This window comes from Myxocyprinus asiaticus, chromosome 5, assembly GCF_019703515.2.
Source record: "Myxocyprinus asiaticus isolate MX2 ecotype Aquarium Trade chromosome 5, UBuf_Myxa_2, whole genome shotgun sequence".
NCBI lineage: Eukaryota > Metazoa > Chordata > Actinopteri > Cypriniformes > Catostomidae > Myxocyprinus > Myxocyprinus asiaticus.
This window is the reverse complement of record NC_059348.1, coordinates 37,604,857-37,623,163: the sequence shown is the minus strand read 5'-3', so window position 1 is coordinate 37,623,163 and position 18,307 is coordinate 37,604,857. Positions and strand designations below refer to the sequence as shown.

Below are 18,307 nucleotides of genomic sequence, written 5' to 3'. Positions count from 1 at the left end.
TAAGTTTCTCTCAGAGAACGCGGCTTAATGTGGTCATGTAAACACATAAGTGGCATTCTGATAGGTGTTTGAAGAGTGCGCATGTGTGGAACAGACCGGGATAACAAACGTCTGATGGATATGGATATGATGGAGCCCAACAACAGGGAGAGGGAAAGAATTCAACATTTCTGAGAGTACAGTGGGAAATCACAAACACTATATATAATATCCATTTACACACCAATGTAAAACATTGACTGTCCCTCACTTTTGCATATGCACTCGTACATTGGGGAAATCCCAGAGTTTTCACGTAAGAGGGAAACCCCACTATTGCAGTGCAATTCAGCTGCAGGTCACAATAGAAAGTGAAGGAAACAAATACAGCAACAACTCTGAAATATGTAGAAATTAAGCGACTATACAGAGAATAAAATAACATAGTCTTCCTTGGATCCCATGTTTGTTTTTTACACAAGCATCACAGGGAAATTACAGTACATTGCTGTGGAGAAAGCTGCTTACTGACCGAGCTGCATGTATATGGGAATAAAGAGTATGCCACTTATACAGTGCATGTAAACTGCAACGTTTTCTCGCAATAACCCGGTTTCTTGCAATAAGCCGCTATGTAAACATAGTCATTGTGCCTGCAAAGGATACATATGTCTTATGGGCAGTTTTAGCTTTTAGTTTATGTTTTAAAAAGCTATTCAAAATATTTCTTAGGTCAGTCCACCAGCCTGAATGACCAACAATAAGGATGGGAATGTCTGCAGCCTCTACATTTTCCCTTATCTAACTCTTTAAAATGAAAGGCCAGGCACTCGCAAGGCCTGTGGTTATTCTACTTAAATGGGAGCAGAGGGTTAGGGTGTGATTTTGTGACATGCTATAATAATTGAATTGACAATTGAAAATCAAATTATGTGTGTATACAGCAGAATAGTGAAAGTAGGCCTGCCTGTAGGCATGGCTGAGTATTCGTCAATGTGCTGTCCTTGACTGGGTCCCTCAAGGTCAGGCAGTAATGGCTTCATTAATCTGCTAGACAGAGAGCTTATGAAAAATGAGTCTAAACATGAAACAATGATCTCCTCTTAAATGTAATATCATTTCTGTAGTTTCTTTATATATATATATATATATATATATATACTTTCGTCGATTTGGCCTTTAATCCTAAAATGCACACATCCAATTTCTTTGTTATATTTTTGCACAAACTGGTGTTTTCATCTGACAGTCCAGGAATTCGTCAATGAATGTGTATTGATCATTTGTACTAATTGATATAGCATTTAGTTTCCTATTTTTTTATTTTTTTATTTTTTATTAAAAGGGAGTTTATAATTAATCACTCTTGAGTCACAGAAAATTGACATTACAGCACTGATTGGCTGGGAGCACCACAAGAATACACACAGTTCCAACAGTCTGATCTAACTGTGAAATTGGCAATAGTAGGTCGAAAGTTCTTCAGCTGAAATCAGTTTGTATACACTGGAATTCGAACCATTGCCCCCTGTGATCGACGTTGGAAGTGTTTTTTGAACGTATGTGCACGATTGCATTCCTATTTCTGTGTACAATGTCCATGGAGTGGCACCAAAAATTAGTTGTTTTTAGTTGTAAATGAATACAGTCAACAGGAATGCATAATCCATTAACCATACAACTTAACCCAAACCCCAATCTTAAACCTAATTGTCAATGGAATTAAAACAGGGTTCCCTATCTGTCACTCACTCGACGTTGGTGTCGATGTAGTGACACTAGGGGTCACTCTTGGGAGCCCGAGACACCTCTGGTCTTTGATAAAAGGCCAATGAAAATTGGCGAGTGGTATTTGCATGCCACTCCCCCGGACATACGGGTATAAAAGGAGCTGGTATGCAACCACTCATTCAGATTTTCTCTTCGGAGCCGAACGGTCACGCTCATTGAGCTGAATAGCACTGTTCATTCACCTCTGCTGGATCTGATGGCGCATTTCAGCGGCTTCTCCCTCCTCTGCACTGGTGCACTGCAGAGAACGCCCCTGGGCGCTTCGGCAGAAAAACTAGAGAGTATATTTTCTGAAAGAGCGTTTTTCCCCTCTAAAAGAGTATATTTCTCTAAAAGAGCGCACACACGGAACGTCTTTTTAAAGACGCGTCTTTCTAAAGATGCCTTTCCGATCATGTGTTATTCCTGGTTGCGGTCGTTTTCTCTCAACTTCAGATGGTCATGATTGCTGTCTTTCGTGTCTGGGCGCGACCCACACGGAGGCAGCGTTTATGAATGGTTCATGTTCTCACTGCGAGAACATGACCATGGCAATGTTGCGGTCGCAGCTTGCTTCCGTGAGAAAGCAAGCCACCCCAGCGGCTCCCCGCCTCGGTCCTCCTACCTACGGTTATGAGGTCAGCGCGGCTAGCACTGGGGGCGATTTGGGGACCTCAATGGGATCGCCTCCGCCGGGTATCCCCCCGCGGACCTCCCATTCCCCAGCACGCTCGTCTGCCCCAATCGGGCTTCCGGATGAGTTCGCCGGCTCGTCGCACGGCGAGTCTGGCTTCTTGTTCAGGGCCCGCGAAGATGATGAGCTCTCGAGCGCAGCATCGGAGAGCGGGCTTGTCCAGTCGGACGCAGAAGCCTCAGCTGGGCTTCCCCCTTCGGGGACGGTCGCCCAGTTAAAGGCCGATGCCGAAATGACGGACACGCTTTCCCGGGCGGCCACGAGCGTCGGGCTAGAGTGGAACCCTCCGCTCTCCCCTGAACCCTCGCGGCTTGATGATTGGTTTCTGGGCTCGCAGCGCCGATCAAAACAGCCACGCCCCGCTCCAGTGCCATTCTTCCCAGAGGTGCATGAGGAGCTGACGAAGTCGTGGGAGGCACCTTTTACTACCCGACCCCGACTCCGCAGTTCCCCCGCTCTCACTACCCTCGATGGCGGGGTGGCCAGGGGCTATACAGCGATTCCCCCGGTGGATATGGCGCTCGCGGTGCATTTATGCCCGCAGAGCGCCGCCACCTGGCGTGGATGCCCTAAGCTCCCGTCCAAGCCCTGTAGGCTCACGTCGTCCCTGACGGCTAAGGCCTACAGCGCTGCTGGACAAGCTGCCTCTGCCCTGCACGCCATGGCTCTCCTGCAGGTCCACCAAGCCAAGGCACTGAAAGAACTGCATGAGGGTAGTTCCGACACAGATTTGATGCAGGAACTGCGCTCGGCGACCGACCTCGCCCTCCGGGCGACGAAGGTCACGGCGCGGTCTCTCGGGCTGACGATGGCCACACTAGTGGTCCAGGAGCGCCACCTGTGGCTCGACCTGGTCGAGATGGGCGAGGCTGACAAGACACGGTTCCTTGCTGCCCCCATTTCCCAGGTGGGCCTATTCGGCGACACCGTTGAGGACTTTGCCCAGCAGTTCTCGACGGTAAAGCAGCAGATGGAAGCAATCCGGCACATCCTGCCCCGGCATGGCTCAAGATCCCGCACCCCGTCTGCTCGTCGCCAAGGGCGTCCCCCTGCGGTGACTGCACCGGCTCTGCCGCAGCCCGCCCCTCCGGCCCGGCCCCGGCGTGGAGCCCACCGCAGGAAGCCGACGCCACCCGTCTCACAGCCAGCGCCAAAGAACCCACAGAGGTCCTCGAAGCGCCCCTGAGACGGGCAACCCAGGGACGAGGGAACCCACTCACGTGGAGCTGGTAGAAAGACCACTCCATCCCCCGGTGGAGGGCCGGGTGGAAAATCTTTTGTTGCCTTTTTGATTGATTTTGCCACACGCCCAAGTGGCTGCGGTATCCAACAGTTCAGCAAAAGAGCGGCTTCCTTCCTCCCTGGGTCACATACCCGGTGTGTACAGTCGTCACCAAGACTACCATCCACGGGCTTTTTCTTGCAGGATTGGCGCTCCAGCAGTGCCCTTTCCGCCCCTGAGCACCCAGCTGTGGCACACAGCTGCCCCCGATGTGGCAGCCTCCACGGGTTACGAGGACAGGCCTCTTCCTCTACCGTCTCAGGCTGTTCCAGGGGTGGTCACAAGGAGCCAGTTAAGTGCTTCGATGTCCCTAGACTCAGCACGGCCAGACGCCTCCAAAACGGGCTGGGCCGCTGTTTGCAATGGGCACGCAGCTGCCGGCCTCTGGACAGGTCCGCGACTGCGTTGGCACATCAACTGTCTCGAGTTACTGGCAATTCTGCTCCCCCTGTGGAGGTTCCGGCCGTTGATCCAGGGCAAGCACGTGCTAGTTCGGACGGACAGCACGGCAGCAGTAGCATATGTCAACCGCCAAGGCGGTCTGCGCTCTCGCTGTATGTCACAACTCGCCCGCCGTCTCCTCCTCCGGAGTCAGCAGCACCTCAAGTCACTGCGAGCCACTCACATCCCGGGCAACCTCAACACTACAGCAGATGCGCTGTCACGGCAGGTTTCCCTCAGGGGAGAGTGGAGACTCCACCCTCAGGTGGTCCAGCTGATTTGGAGTTGATTCGGTCGGGCAAAAGTGGACCTGTTCGCCTCCCAAGAATCCTCCCACTGCCCGCTCTGGTACGCCCTCACTGAGGCTCCCCTCGGCATAGACGCGCTGGCACACAGCTGGCCCCCTGGCATTCGCAAATATGCATTTCCCCCAGTGAGCCTGCTTGCACAGACCCTGTGCAAGGTCAGGGAGGATGAGGAGCAGGTCGTCCTGGTAGCACCCTACTGGCCCACCCAGATGTGGTTCTCGAACCTCACGCTCCTCGCACCAGCTCCCCCCTGGCAAATTCCCCTGAGGAAGGACCTTCTTTCTCAGAGACGGGGCACCCTCTGATCATCAGGTTCCTAAGAGGCGCCAGGAGGCTGAATCCCTCCAGACCGCCCCTCGTTCCCTCATGGGATCTCTCTGTAGTTCTTCAGGGTCTACAGAGAGCCCCCTTTGAGCATTTGCAGTCAGCCGAGCTTAAGGCACTCTCCTTGAAGACTGCCCTCCTGACTGCGCTCACTTCCATCAAGAGGGTAGGTGACCTGCAAGCATTCTCTGTCAGCGAAACGTGCCTGGAGTTCGGTCCGGGCTATTCTCAAGTGATCCTGAGACCCCGACCGGGCTACGTGCCCAAGGTTCCCACCACTCCTTTTAGGGACCAGGTGGTGAACCTGCAAGCGCTGCCCCAGGAGGAGGCAGACCCAGCCCTGTCGTTGCTGTGTCCGGTGCACGCTTTACACATCTATTTGGATCGCACGCAGAGCTTTAGTGTCTCTGAGCAGCTCTTTGTCTGCTTTGGTGCACAGCGGAAAGGAAGCTCTGTCTCCAAGCAGAGGATCTCCCACTGGCTCGTTGACGCCATAACCATGGCATATCTCACCCAAAACATGCCGCCCCCGGTAGGGCTATGAGCCCATTCTACCCGTGGTGTAGCGGCTTCTTGGGCCCTGGCCAAAGGTGACTCTCTAACAAACATTTGCAGAGCAGCGGGCTGGGCAACACCCAACACATTTGCAAGGTTCTACAACCTCCGGGTGGAACCGGTTTCGTCCCAGGTAGTGGCATGCAACACAAGCGGATAAGCCCAGGATAGCCAGCCGGGTGTATCACTTGCACATAGCACCTTCCACCTGCTTTTGAGCTGAAGACGTGCGCCGTTAATTCCCAGTAGTGTTCAAAAGATTTGTTCCCTGGTTGACTTCCTCCGAGCCCTGTGGCAGTCGAGTTTTCGGAGAGACTCACTGCCGGCCCAGTACACGCGATAACTAAGAGCCCTGTTCTGGGGTAGGTGCTCCACATGTGGTGGTTCCCTGTAAGGCTAAACCCCATGCAATCTATATCTTCCACTAGTTCGTTTCCCTGCTGGCAAACTGCGTCTTCCTTGGGCAGAGCCCCTCTGCCCCAGTCTCCATGTTTGTAGTAACTCCTCCCCCATTGGGCAGGATCTACCTTGAAGGCTCTCCACTTGGTTGGAAAGACCATGTGACGTATTTTTCCACTTAAAAATATCCCCCACCCTCTTGGGGCGATGTGTGGTCTCCGCGGTGTCCTCCCCTTGAGAGGGACACCCCCCGACTAGACCTGGCGGCCCAGTCGGATAATCCCCCTTCTTTTTTAGGGAGTGGAAAAAGAGAAGGGGAAAAGAGGCCACGACTGGGTTAAGCCTGTCTCTATCTTTGGGTAGTCGACTTGTCCCCAAAAAGGGCCGTTCGACTCTCATAACTGTGTTGGGGGAGGTTACGTGTCGACCTGGTGTGCTGGCTATGAGGCACACAGCAAGTCTGCCCACCACACACCGCCAGTTCACGTAACAACATTCAGCCTTGTGGCATTTTGTATAGGGACCCCTAGTGTCACTACATCGACACCAATGTCGAGTGAGTGACAGATAGGGAATGTCATGGTTACTGGTGTAACCTCCATTCCCTGATGGAGGGAACGAGACGTTGGTCCCTCCTGCCACAACGCTGAACTACCCGCTGAAATGGCCGGACCTTATATCGGCTCCTCAGCATAAAACCTGAATGAGTGGTTGCATACCAGCTCCTTTTATACCCATATGTCCGGGGGAGTGGCATGCAAATACCACTCGCCAATTTTCATTGGCCTTTTATCAAAGACCAGAGGTGTCTCGGGCTCCCAAGAGTGACCCCTAGTGTCACTACATCAACACAACGTCTCGTTCCCTCCATCAGGGAACGGAGGTTACACCAGTAACCATGACGCTTTCCACACTTGAAACTGTTAACCCAGGGTCATCCTCAACCCTGGATAAACAAAATTCTGGGCTATTTTCATGTTTCCAACTGTTCATATATTACCCTGGGTTAATAATTAATCCTGGGTAGTCATGTTCCAAGGTTTCATGGAGTACATTTGTGGTTCTGGGGTTAATGTTCTTATTTGCGGTGTCAATAACAATAACTGGACAAATATATCTGGCAGCGGACAAGCAGTCTGTCAGTGGAGCTGCTCTTATGTGGAAATTTTGCCAAACAAATTTGCTTTGTCTTTTGTCTTCTGTAATACATACTATGAAAACACACAAAAGGAATACTGTCTCTTCACAACTTGTTATTTTGTATGTCATCACTGTTCAGCATTTTATCGGTTTTCCTCAGACGGGGGTAAACAGCGCCTGTTTTTTGCAATAGTACAAAGCACAGGAATATTAAATTACATAAGCACTGAGGCATTATATGACTGGATTTTTGTTGCTAAACAACTTCCTGAAACATTTCAAACCCACATGATTTCTGTATATCTTTGGCATTGTAATGCGAGGTTAACCTCGCAAATGCAGTGCTAACCCTGCTCCAAAACAGGGTTTCATAACCCTGGGTTAAAAGCAATGCCAACCCCCCCCCAAATTACAAGTGTGAAACATTGCTTTAACCAGAATTAAATGTGGGTTAAAAAAGATGGTAACCCTGGGTTTAGTGCAGTGTGAAAAGCCTTAATTTAATCTTAGAGGGAAAATGCAACCTCTGATTCATGCTTGTCATTGATTTGGTGAACATGATTACTTATGGTTTCCACAGGATCAGTGTCTCTAAAGTTGCTCACATAATGCGCTATGAGTTGCGCCACAGGAAAAGGTGATTATTTGTACTGTATTGATGCAAAAATGTCTGATGTGAGATGGCATGGCAGTAGCTCTGCAGTCTGGGGTCAATGTGAAGGTGCTTGAACATTTGGTAGTAACATGTCATCCTCCCTGTGTGATCATGTTGGTTCCAAGCCCTTCACTAACAATTGCTCTGAGCTGTGACATCAAAGGCAGCAGACAGGGAAAAATATAGGTCGATTTAATACTTTTAAGAACCCTCCAAAAATGAATAGCCACTCATAAAATGGTCATCTAATGCAATATAATAAAGAATACTTATTTTTTAATGACCATCAATTATAATGGTGTAGTTACAATATCTAGAGGCTAACTGGCCCATGTTAACCTGCCAAATTCTGACCCTTTGATTAGAACTCCAATGACCTCTTGCGGAGGGTAAATTATTGGTTAAACAAAGTCATCAATGAGTTCACTGATTGATACCTTAATCAATTCAACAATTGATCTAGTAACAAAGTCACAAGTGAGCACATTGGTGGCAGTGCAGATTCTGAGCATTGAATAATTTTAAAGCAAACCATGTAACTTTTAACTTTGCAATGGCTTTAAAAGCTCAGAGGAAATGACTTTATGTGCTGACAATGCTTGCTTAAGCACAGTAAGTCTTAATTTGTACAAAGCTTATATAACTACCTAGGATTCCTGTATAGAATGTACCTGGCTTGCAGAAATGCCTCTAGAATAAAATAAAAAAAAATAATAATAATATGACTTTTACATCATAAATAATTTGTGGTCATATTTTAGAATACATGGTGGAAAATTGCTCATTTTGATATGGTTTTAATTTCAGCAATTCAATGCACTTCAGGAATGAAGTCTTATATATTAAACCTTGAGTTATTGTGGGAGGAAGGCTGAAAGAGAAATACCTTATATACAGTATAAAAACATACCTTTTTATTCCTCTAGCCTTATTATCTGTCTCAAGAGGCATTTATCTTTCACTTTGTCATGACTGGCATTCTATTCAGTGTTTGTTGTACAATTTGTTGTTGAGCTTGCTGTGCACTTCAGTGAGTCTCAGACAGATATAAGTTATATCAACTGTAACCCCTTGTTCATAAGATTGAATAAGTTTTATTGTATTTTCTGTCTATCATTTTGATAGAGAGAGAGCCACTGACACCTTGTGTCAAGGGATTTCTTTTGGGGCCGAAGTAGTGGATGCCACAAGCCCATCACAGGGCAGGTAACCAGAGAAGTTGTGGTGTTCTATAAGCCAGTTATTAAAGTGATTTTGTAAGGATGGTCTCGGGCACTCCTTTAAGCTGTTTTATCGAACCCCTTGAGACGAATGATCCTGGTAACTTCCGACAGCACTGTGGCCCCAAAAATAAGTCATTAGCACTCACAGCTAGTGTTCTACAGTTAGAGGATGTGCTGAATCACTTGCCTGTCAGCTGGATTAAATAGAAAGACCATATTATTCTTGTTTTTGTTGAAAAAGTGATGGAAAATGTAGAAAAATTGGTTAATATGTAAATTACATTTAGTTTTAAATACAAATTGAACCATATACACACACAGTTCAGCTACAGTATGTCAGAAATTGACCTATATTCAGTTATGATATACTAAATATATTTTTTACAGTGTTTTGAGCAACATAAAAATGCATGAAAATATAGTAAATATTTTTGAGGAAGGAGTGACTTGGGACTACATTAAGATTCACCACACACAGATAGGTCCATGCATGGCAGTATGAGTACCTTTAGAATATGGCCTAAATTTTGGATGCAGCTCAACCCTTTTGAAAAGACATGCACTGCTGATCACCAGTGTCCCCAACAGTCTTATTATCTAGGTTAACCAGCACAACTTCCTTGGTCAACCATCTTTTGAAGAAAGAACATGCTGGTTTACCAGCAGTTTTTGCTGGTGAATAGCATGGCTTTGCTGTTGTACCACTTAGACCAACACCAAACCAGCACTAATTTGCTGTAAAACATCTTAAACCTACCTAAGCAGGTATCTGGTCTTAGCTGGTTTCCCAGCCCGGTCAGGCTGGCTTGTTTTAAAAGGGTTTAGGGCACTTTTCAGCTAGTCAGTCTGGCAGACAAGCTGGCAGACCAGCTAAACCAGCAGAGCAAACTGGAACTTGGCCAGACTGGAAGACCAGCTTAAACCAGATTAAACTAACAAGCCATTTTAGGCTGGTTTAACCAGCCTGCACCAGCATAGAAATTCATGCTGATGTAAACTGGTGTTTTTAGCCGGAAAATTACAGTTAAATAGAAACCAGATTGCTGGGAAAGTCACTCAAGGTCAGTCTTTCAAACTGCATTCATTTGTATGAATCGGTTGACAGTAATCAGTGTTTATTATTACAAAGATAAACATTAATTTAGCCATTTATGCTAAACGTTTATATAATAGCAATATTTCTGATTCATTTAATCCTTCCAGAGAACACAAGCAATCTAAAATTGTCAATGCAATAAAGCCAACCTCGGGTGAACTTACTGGCAGTGTGTGGTATTACTAAGAGAGTCTAAGCATGCACATAGCCTCTTTTTCCTCCGCTCCCTCTCATCAAATCCAATTATTCTTCCTTCGCAGTGGACTCAGGGTGCTGTCCCTGAGCCCACGGCGAAGAGACAGGGCAGCTCCTGCTGATGTGTGCACTCAGAAGAGCTCCACTGTTTACCACATGTTGTCAGTGATAGCCCAGTACCTCATTCGTATAGTATTTCATTGCAGCTGTATAACAACATCCAGGAACAAGTGAGAACAGAGACTAAATGGCAAGTATCCTGGCATTAGCCCTCTCATTAAAGTATGTAACAGAAGCATGGCCCTGTCTTGGAATATCAGGGAGCTTTTTCGACACTGTGCTGTAATTGTAATGTACAACATTTGTCTTGCTTAAAGGTCACCTTTCCCATGAAGCAAGTACAAGGAAAGATAAGGAATAACAAATAAGTGCAATTTTTATGAGCTAACTTTCCTGGAATGGTAACTTTCTTTCCTGGAATGTGGACACCTCTTGTTGTACCATAACTTCAACTTGATGTATGTTATCCCACAACTTGTCTGATGTACCTTTTCTTGTTTTCTACAAGTTATTTCAGTAAACTGCATTTTTGAGGATTTTTTATTTTATTTTTATATTTTGTAATTTTTTTTATATGAAGATTCAAGGATGTGTATTCAAGGAATATTCAATGAGAATATCCTTTTCTCAAATGCATTTCTATGTAACAGTTTCCTTAATACTTTTGAATGAGGTATAGGAAATCTAGTGGCTCTTTTGTCAATTAATTTCTCCAAGGGTCATTATTCAGCTACTTCAGGTCATTGTATGTTTGTTTGTGTTTCCAAAATTTTACCATAATGCACTGAAGTAATTTATATTGTTTGATAAATTATGTGGAAGCACAGAGGAATAATAATAGCCCATAAATTAAAACAATTAGAAATGGACTGGTGTCATACAACAGATTTCAGCAAAAAGTTATAAATAAGGATGATGGATACTACGTATTTTAGGCTGAAACAGAGACGGAGAAAGTGAGGCCTTGGCAAGAGCAGAATGAGGTAGAATATGCCAACATCTTGAAAACAGTGTGCTGTTAGCATTCATCTTCAGCACAAACTAGAATACATATGATTTAAACCTAGAAGTATGACAAGAAGTTCCAACATCTCTGACATCATTGATCAGATATATTTTTGAGTAAAGACAAGCGAACAACCTGACAAACTTTGTACCAAGGGACTGTGAATTCCGAAATAATATGTTGTAGTTTATAGATTAATATATTATTATTATTATCATTATTATTATTATTGATTATAACTATTATATGGAAAATTATAATGATTACAAATGAACAGTTTTGGAAAATTAACATTGGAAAAAAAACATAAATTTTTTTCTGTGTCTAATTCATAATGTGACTGGCCATGTTATTTTTTATTTTTTACACAATTCAAGCTTTTCATATACTTTCCACACAATATGAACTAAAAAAACAAGAAGAACAAGAAATGTTTGACAAATTAAACCATAACACAACCCAGTACCATTGATGGGGGGCAAACATGGAAAAAAGACAGCATTGTTGGAAACTGTGACAGTGAAGGATGGTATATTTTTAGATTATTCATATAGGTTTACTCAGCAGTTTTTCAGTCTTCTCTCTTATCTTTGCCAACATGCAGGCAAATGATGTCAGGGCAATGACAGTGAGGAAAGAATGGACAGTAAGTGCAATTTAATGATTCAGTGGGATGATTTCATCTTTTTGAATATAAGGTAAAGCACAGTCAAGATTAATAAATCCAACAATTTCTAACAAAACTAACTCAAATCCATAAATTGTTTTGCATGTCTGTGTGGTGCCATTTGTTGCATGAGTCAGCATGAATTTTTGTCATTGTTGCTGGTACCAGTACAATGAAAAATCTGTCCATTCATCCAAACTGAAATTCATAATATCACAAACTCAAAAATGCATCCAGCCATGAGGGGAGGACATGGCATCTCACTGTGTATGTTCTTTGCAAGTGAGAGCTCTTCTTAAGTTGATGGGCTTGCAGCATTTTGAGAGCCAAAATAAATAAATAAATAAATAAATAAAAACTGTCCTCTGTTGACCCAACTTAGAGAAGATGGCTGGAGGAAGAAGTTGTGCCACTCTTCTGTTTTTTTTTGTTTTGTTTTTTTGGCATCATTTTACTGGGAAGAAAAATTTTGAGAGGGCAATGGCAGCTTCCAGCTCCTCTCGGTTCTTTTTGGGCACTCGGTTAGACCGGGGACAATTAAAGTGCAAGCTGTTGTCTGAGAGAAATCAGGAATGGTACCCAGGCTGCCCACATTGCAAAGTGGAATTCTCACAAGGTCTAGGCAAAGAATTTGCCTTGCAACTAAAAAGGAAGAAGGTATGCATTCCACAGCAAACAAGATCTGGAAATATAAATACAGTGGGGTTTATATTTATATAAAAGCTTTAATTTAAACAAAGTTTTAGGATTTTGAAAAGTCCTAAAACTAATAAAAAATATGATATGAAATAAATAAGAAATATTGAAGAACTGTTACTAGTTCTAGGTCATTAATCAAATTTGTGACACTGACCATGTTAACCCATGTTATCTTCTACAAGTTTAAAGGTCAAACTTCCTTGCTTCCATTAAAGCAAACAAGATGCTCTTTGGAATATTCTCAAATGGTGCTGTAATAACATGGATCATCAGGATTTCATAAACTTGGAGAGTCCATTAAAGGTTTATTATTAATGTTGAATTATTCAATTAAACTTTATTGAAATGTTATGCTGATAAAATAATTTGTAATTAAATAAATAAATAACTATTAACCCTTAAATGCATGGGAATTTTCCCGAACATTCTTACATATTTGGGTCTTTAGAAACCCAGCACTTCTATCACAAATGGATCTAAAAAATGCCCAAATAGTGTAAACTTTTCAAAATATTTTGAAGATAATTAGAAAATAATAGAATTAAATATATTTTGATGTTTTATTTTTCTAAAGTCAAAGAGATGATGCAACAAATCAGGTCACATATAGAAAAACAATTTCTCTGATGGCGCCAGTGAGGCCAGTTGCCATCTCGATTGCTCTGACCACATTTTGCTTTTTTTGCTTTTTTTCTCTTGCACTTTAAGTTATTTTAATCTTTCTTACTTCTCACCATGGTTACTATCAACTACGACAGACATACTCTTATCTCTACTGGTCAACAACTTACTCACCCATTGTTTTTAACACCGGACCCATGCTGGCCAAGTGAGATTCTAAGGAAGGACAAAGGACTCGACCCGAAACGGTGGCCCCGAGGGAAACGAGCCGGTGTCTGGAACAGACCGAGGACTCGCGCTCACCGCGCTCCTATGTCTAGTATTCTGCTAGCCAACGTTCAGTCACTGGAGAACAAGCTGGATGACCTCAGGGCCAGGGTTAAGTTCCAAAGGGACCTTAGAAACTGCAACCTCCTCTGCTTCACTGAGACATGGCTGGACCCAGTGATTCCGGACCATGCCATCCAGCCGGACGAGTTCTTTTCGGTTTTTCACATAGACAGAACAATGGAGTCAGGGAAGGTGGTGTATGTCTGATGGTTAACAACAGCTGGTACGACAGTGCAAGAATTATTCCTCTCACATGTTCCTGCACACCCAGCCTGGAGCTTCTGACCATGAAATGTCACCCTTTCTACCTTCCTCGAGAATTCACCTCGATCATAGTAAGTGCCGTTTATATACCACCTCAGGTGAACATGGACACTGCCTTATGTGAACTACATGAGGCTGTCGTTGTTCATCAGACTCATCACAGGGACGCTGCGCTTATTATGATGGGGGACTTTATCAGCGCCAACCTAAAACGTGCAGCGCCAAACTTCCACAAACACATTACCTGCCCTACTAGAGGAAACAGGACTCTAGATCATTGTTATACCCCATTTAAAGAAGGTTAAAAAGCACAGTCTCTACCACCGTTTGAGAAATCGGACCATGTTGCCATCTTCCTCATCCCCAAATACAAACAAAGTCTGAAACAAGAAGCTCCGGTTCAGACGGAGGTCGCGCGCTGGACAGACCAATCAGTGGCCACTCTGCAAGACGCTCTAGATGACGTAGATTGGGACATGTTCCGGTGCAGCTCTGATAACATCAACGTGTTTACGGAAGCAGTCGTGGGACTGATTGGGAAACTGGTAGATGATACAGTCTGCAAAACCACCATCAGGATGTTTCCCAACCAGAAGCCGTGGGTGGATAAATCCATCCGCGACACTCTGTCATCCCGCACCGCCGCGTATAAAGTGGGGCTCGCCACCGGGAACATGGACAATTACAAAATCGCATCTTACAACACACGCAGAGCGGTGAGGGAGGCAAAGCGGCGCTATGGGAAGAAATTAGAGTCACAGTTACAACAGGGTGGCTCTAGAAGCCTGTGGCAGGGACTGAGAACGATAACGGACTATAAAACACCATCCCGCAAAATCTCGAACGTCGATGCTTCTCTCGCAGACGAGTTGAACACTTTTTACGCTCGCTTCGAGGCTGCAGTTTACTGCACTAACGGTGCTGACAGCGGCAATAGTGATAACGGCTGCTTGTATGTGGAAAGCATTAACGCTGGAAACGCGTTCACCATCACAGAGTGCGACGTGAGAAAGGCTTTCCGGAGAGTGAACATCAGGAAGGCAGCAGGACCAGATGGAATATCAGGTCGGGTCCTCAGAGCCTGCGCTGACCAGCTAGCACCGGTGTTCACAGAGATATTCAAACTTTCCCTGGAACAGTCAGTAATTCCAACCTGCTTTAAACAGTCCGTCATTGTTCCTGTCCCGAAGAAACCCCAACCTTCCTGCCTTAATGACTATCGTCCTGTAGCACTGACCTCAATTGTGATGAAGTGCTTTGAAAGACTGGTCTGAGACTTCATCACCTCCTCACTACCTGACACCCTGGATCCCTTACAGTTCGTTTACCATCCAAATCGCTCAACAGATGATGCCATCACACATCTCCTCCACACAGTCCTAGATCATCTGGACAAGAGGAAGAGAAATTATGTTAAAATGCTGTTTGTTGATTACAGTTCAGCTTTTAATACAATAATTCCCTCTAAACTCACCACCAAGTTGGAGGACCTAGGATTTAGCCCATCTCTGCGTCAGTGGATCTCCAACTTCCTGACTGACAGGCCACAAACAGTAAGGGTGGGCAGACATGACTCTTCTCTTTGTTGTGGTCAGGGAAACGCTTCCGCTCCCTGATGGCCAAAACAGAGAGAATGAGAAAGAGCTTCTTTCCACAGGCCATCCGTGTCCTGAACCAAGGACAACACCAGGACTAGGTTCACTATTCAACACCACACACTTGAACTCTACATTATCATATTATTATATATCATTATTATACATCTACAACATCAACTCTATAACATTAGCCTGTTGCAGCATTTTACATTGCACATGTACATATTGCCAGTCAACTGTTGCGGCTACCACCTCTACATCTGTCATTATGCACTATTTCATATTCATATGCATACTTTGTACATACAGTATATTTCTTCTTTCTCCTATTTTATTGTGTATTTTATTGTGTTTTTCAGTTGTGTTTTTTTACTTCTATTTCTACTCCTTATTTATATATATATATATATATATATATATATAATTTTATCGTAAACTGTAAAACTGTGGGGAGAAAAGTCGTACCAAGAATTTCACTACATGTTGTACTGTGTATGGTTATGTATGTGACCTATAAAACTTGAAACAGAATTAATTATTTTCACACTAAAATTTCATGAGACACAACTGGCTGTCAAAAACATATGAGCTACACATATGAGCTACACATAACACATAAGATACGCATAAGTTACATATAGGTTACACATGCATTTTCTCAGACATTTATTGAGTCTAAATAGATGCACAACTTACATCATACACCCAAATGGCAATAGTCATATCATACTTTTCATGTGTTGTATGTAGCGTGTGGCATGTGTGATGGCACCTGGGGCGGTATGAACTATTACTATTCCATGACCTCCCGCTAGGGCTGTCTAATTCTTTTACTTTTCAGCACACCTCAAATGGAAACACCAGCTGGTGCACCGAGCCAGCAAGACTTGGGCCAATCAGAAGATAACCAGGGTACGTTAAGGAGGCAAAATGTACACATACTCAGCAATTGACTTTAGTGAAATAACTGATTTTTATTGAATAATTTGAATAAAATAAATGTCACAGATAAAAACAAAAGACAATACAACAAATGGATCTTAAATAAAATACGATAAACAATTCGATATTTAAATTCACCAATAGACTTAGTTCTGTTTCTTTTCACGAATTTATCTTCCTTTTAGTTATTTCAATTCAATGTTCTTTCTCTTCAAATTCTGTTAATATAATCAGACCTATTTAGTTTAGTGGAAGTAAAATGGTTTATCGATTTTAGTTCCTATTATCAAATTTAACACTTTCATAACTCTTTTTCCAAATAAACTCAATAAAATGACATTAAAACCAACAAATAAAATTACAGTTACCTATTAATTACCTATACAATTCAAATAAACAATTATACAATTAAACAAACAATAATCAATCAACTGAATTACCAAATGTACTAAATTCAGAGTTCTTCAAGAATAAACATTCAATAAATGTCCAGATTCACAAATACCTCGACCTTTTCGTTGTCGAATGAACTCAAAGTAGAGATGAATTGAAGATTATTCGGAAATCCACAAACAGAAGTTATTCACAGTTCAGATAAGACTCTTGGGTTTTTGGCTTGCCATCAAACTTTCCAGAACGTTTGTGCAGAAACACGATGAAATGTTCACTATCCTCGTTGAAAACGTGGTCCAACTCGAACAAAACATATACAAAAACTGGCTTGCACAAAGCAGTAAAACATTCTCAGAAACATTTCAGACAATTATTTGAACTTTCTTAACTTACAATACATGCATTAGCTTTAGCTCTAAATGCTATGCCTCGTGGTAGAACACAATTTCTCAACTAAATTTACTCAAACAAGTTTACGTTTCTGATTCTCATTTATATTTAGAATAAAAGATTAAACTTACCGATTTCCTCGATAATTAACTAAACTTGTTCTTTTCTTCCAGGTTTTATCCGGATGAACAGTGAAATAAATGACTTCATCACTCAGCTTTATCTCGATTGGACATCAAGTTTAACTCTCAGGTAAGTATTTTTTCTCTTTTTCTAGAGCTTTAGTTTAAGATTAAACTAATCTTTTCTATTTTTCAGACTTTTGCTGCTATAAATTCCTAACAGTGCAGTTGATCGGCATCTCGTTGCTCTTCGCTTCATCGTCTGTTCAGTGGCTACAGTAAGATTGGCTGTTTGGATAAATTACATTTGCAGCACTGATCCAGACTTTTATTTGCAAGTTTATCTGCAATATGTTTTACATATATTTGCAAGTATTAATAATAAATATACAATTTTGCATATTTTTCCAACTCTTTGGTTTTCATTCTGTTTCTAGTTACTTGTCTTTAGTTTCTTCACATATTTTAGTTAAATATGCACTTTAGTTAGTTTTAAGTTTATAACTTAGAATACAATTTACTCTGATTTTACATCTGGGTTACATGTACTTGCTATAGTTTCCTTTTATGTTGTTTCTTCATCAGATAGCAATGTCAAATATAAATCAAGTCAATCACTGAAACATCAGCGCCACCCTGAGTAAGAAATAGCATGTATAATATGTATGTATACACATAAAATACTGATAATTTGCCATTGTTGATAATTCATTGTTGCACAGAAAATTAACATGATGCAGTATTTATTTGTATGAATATAGTACTCACTTCTCTTGTAATAAACAAATAAATAGGTATCCTGTTATAGTAAACTTACATAGATATGAAATAATCATAAAAATATAATTAATGGAAGAACACTTTCATATTTAGGGTATCTAATGAACCTATACACATTTGGTACTTAAACCATTATATATATATATATATATATATATATATATATATATATATATATATATATATATATATATATATTTTTTTTTTTTTTTTTTTTTTTTTGTGCTTTTTGTGTGTGTGTGTGTGTGTGTGTGTGTGTGTGTGTTTTGCAATACTTATAAGAGAAACATTGAGGAATACTAAAGAGGTGTGTGCACAACTCCAAAAAATGGATGAGGTACAGGGGGTGGAATGAGGTCAAGGGTCACTAAAGA

General features: G+C 42.7%; 1 protein-coding gene across 2 annotated transcripts; it reads left to right on the top strand.

Annotated features, from left to right (window-relative positions):
* The first annotated feature begins 14,184 nt into the window (after positions 1-14,184).
* On the top strand, positions 14,185-17,431 carry LOC127441387 (uncharacterized). 2 transcript variants are annotated; one of them, XM_051698749.1, is made up of 3 exons: positions 14,185-16,218; positions 17,205-17,283; positions 17,350-17,431. In XM_051698749.1, exon 1 carries the CDS (start codon positions 14,185-14,187, stop codon positions 14,980-14,982), a length of 798 nt encoding a protein of 265 aa, XP_051554709.1. In that variant the 3' UTR covers positions 14,983-16,218; positions 17,205-17,283; positions 17,350-17,431. The 2 variants fall into 2 exon arrangements, with proteins under 2 accessions (XP_051554709.1, XP_051554708.1); XM_051698748.1 differs by having other exon boundaries at positions 17,205-17,431.
* The last annotated feature ends 876 nt before the right edge of the window (positions 17,432-18,307 follow it).

Bases quoted from the DNA above. Each gene is read 5' to 3' on its own strand.
- LOC127441387 (XM_051698749.1), top strand. From the start codon at position 14,185: ATGTTCCGGTGCAGCTCTGATAACATCAACGTGTTTACGGAAGCAGTC.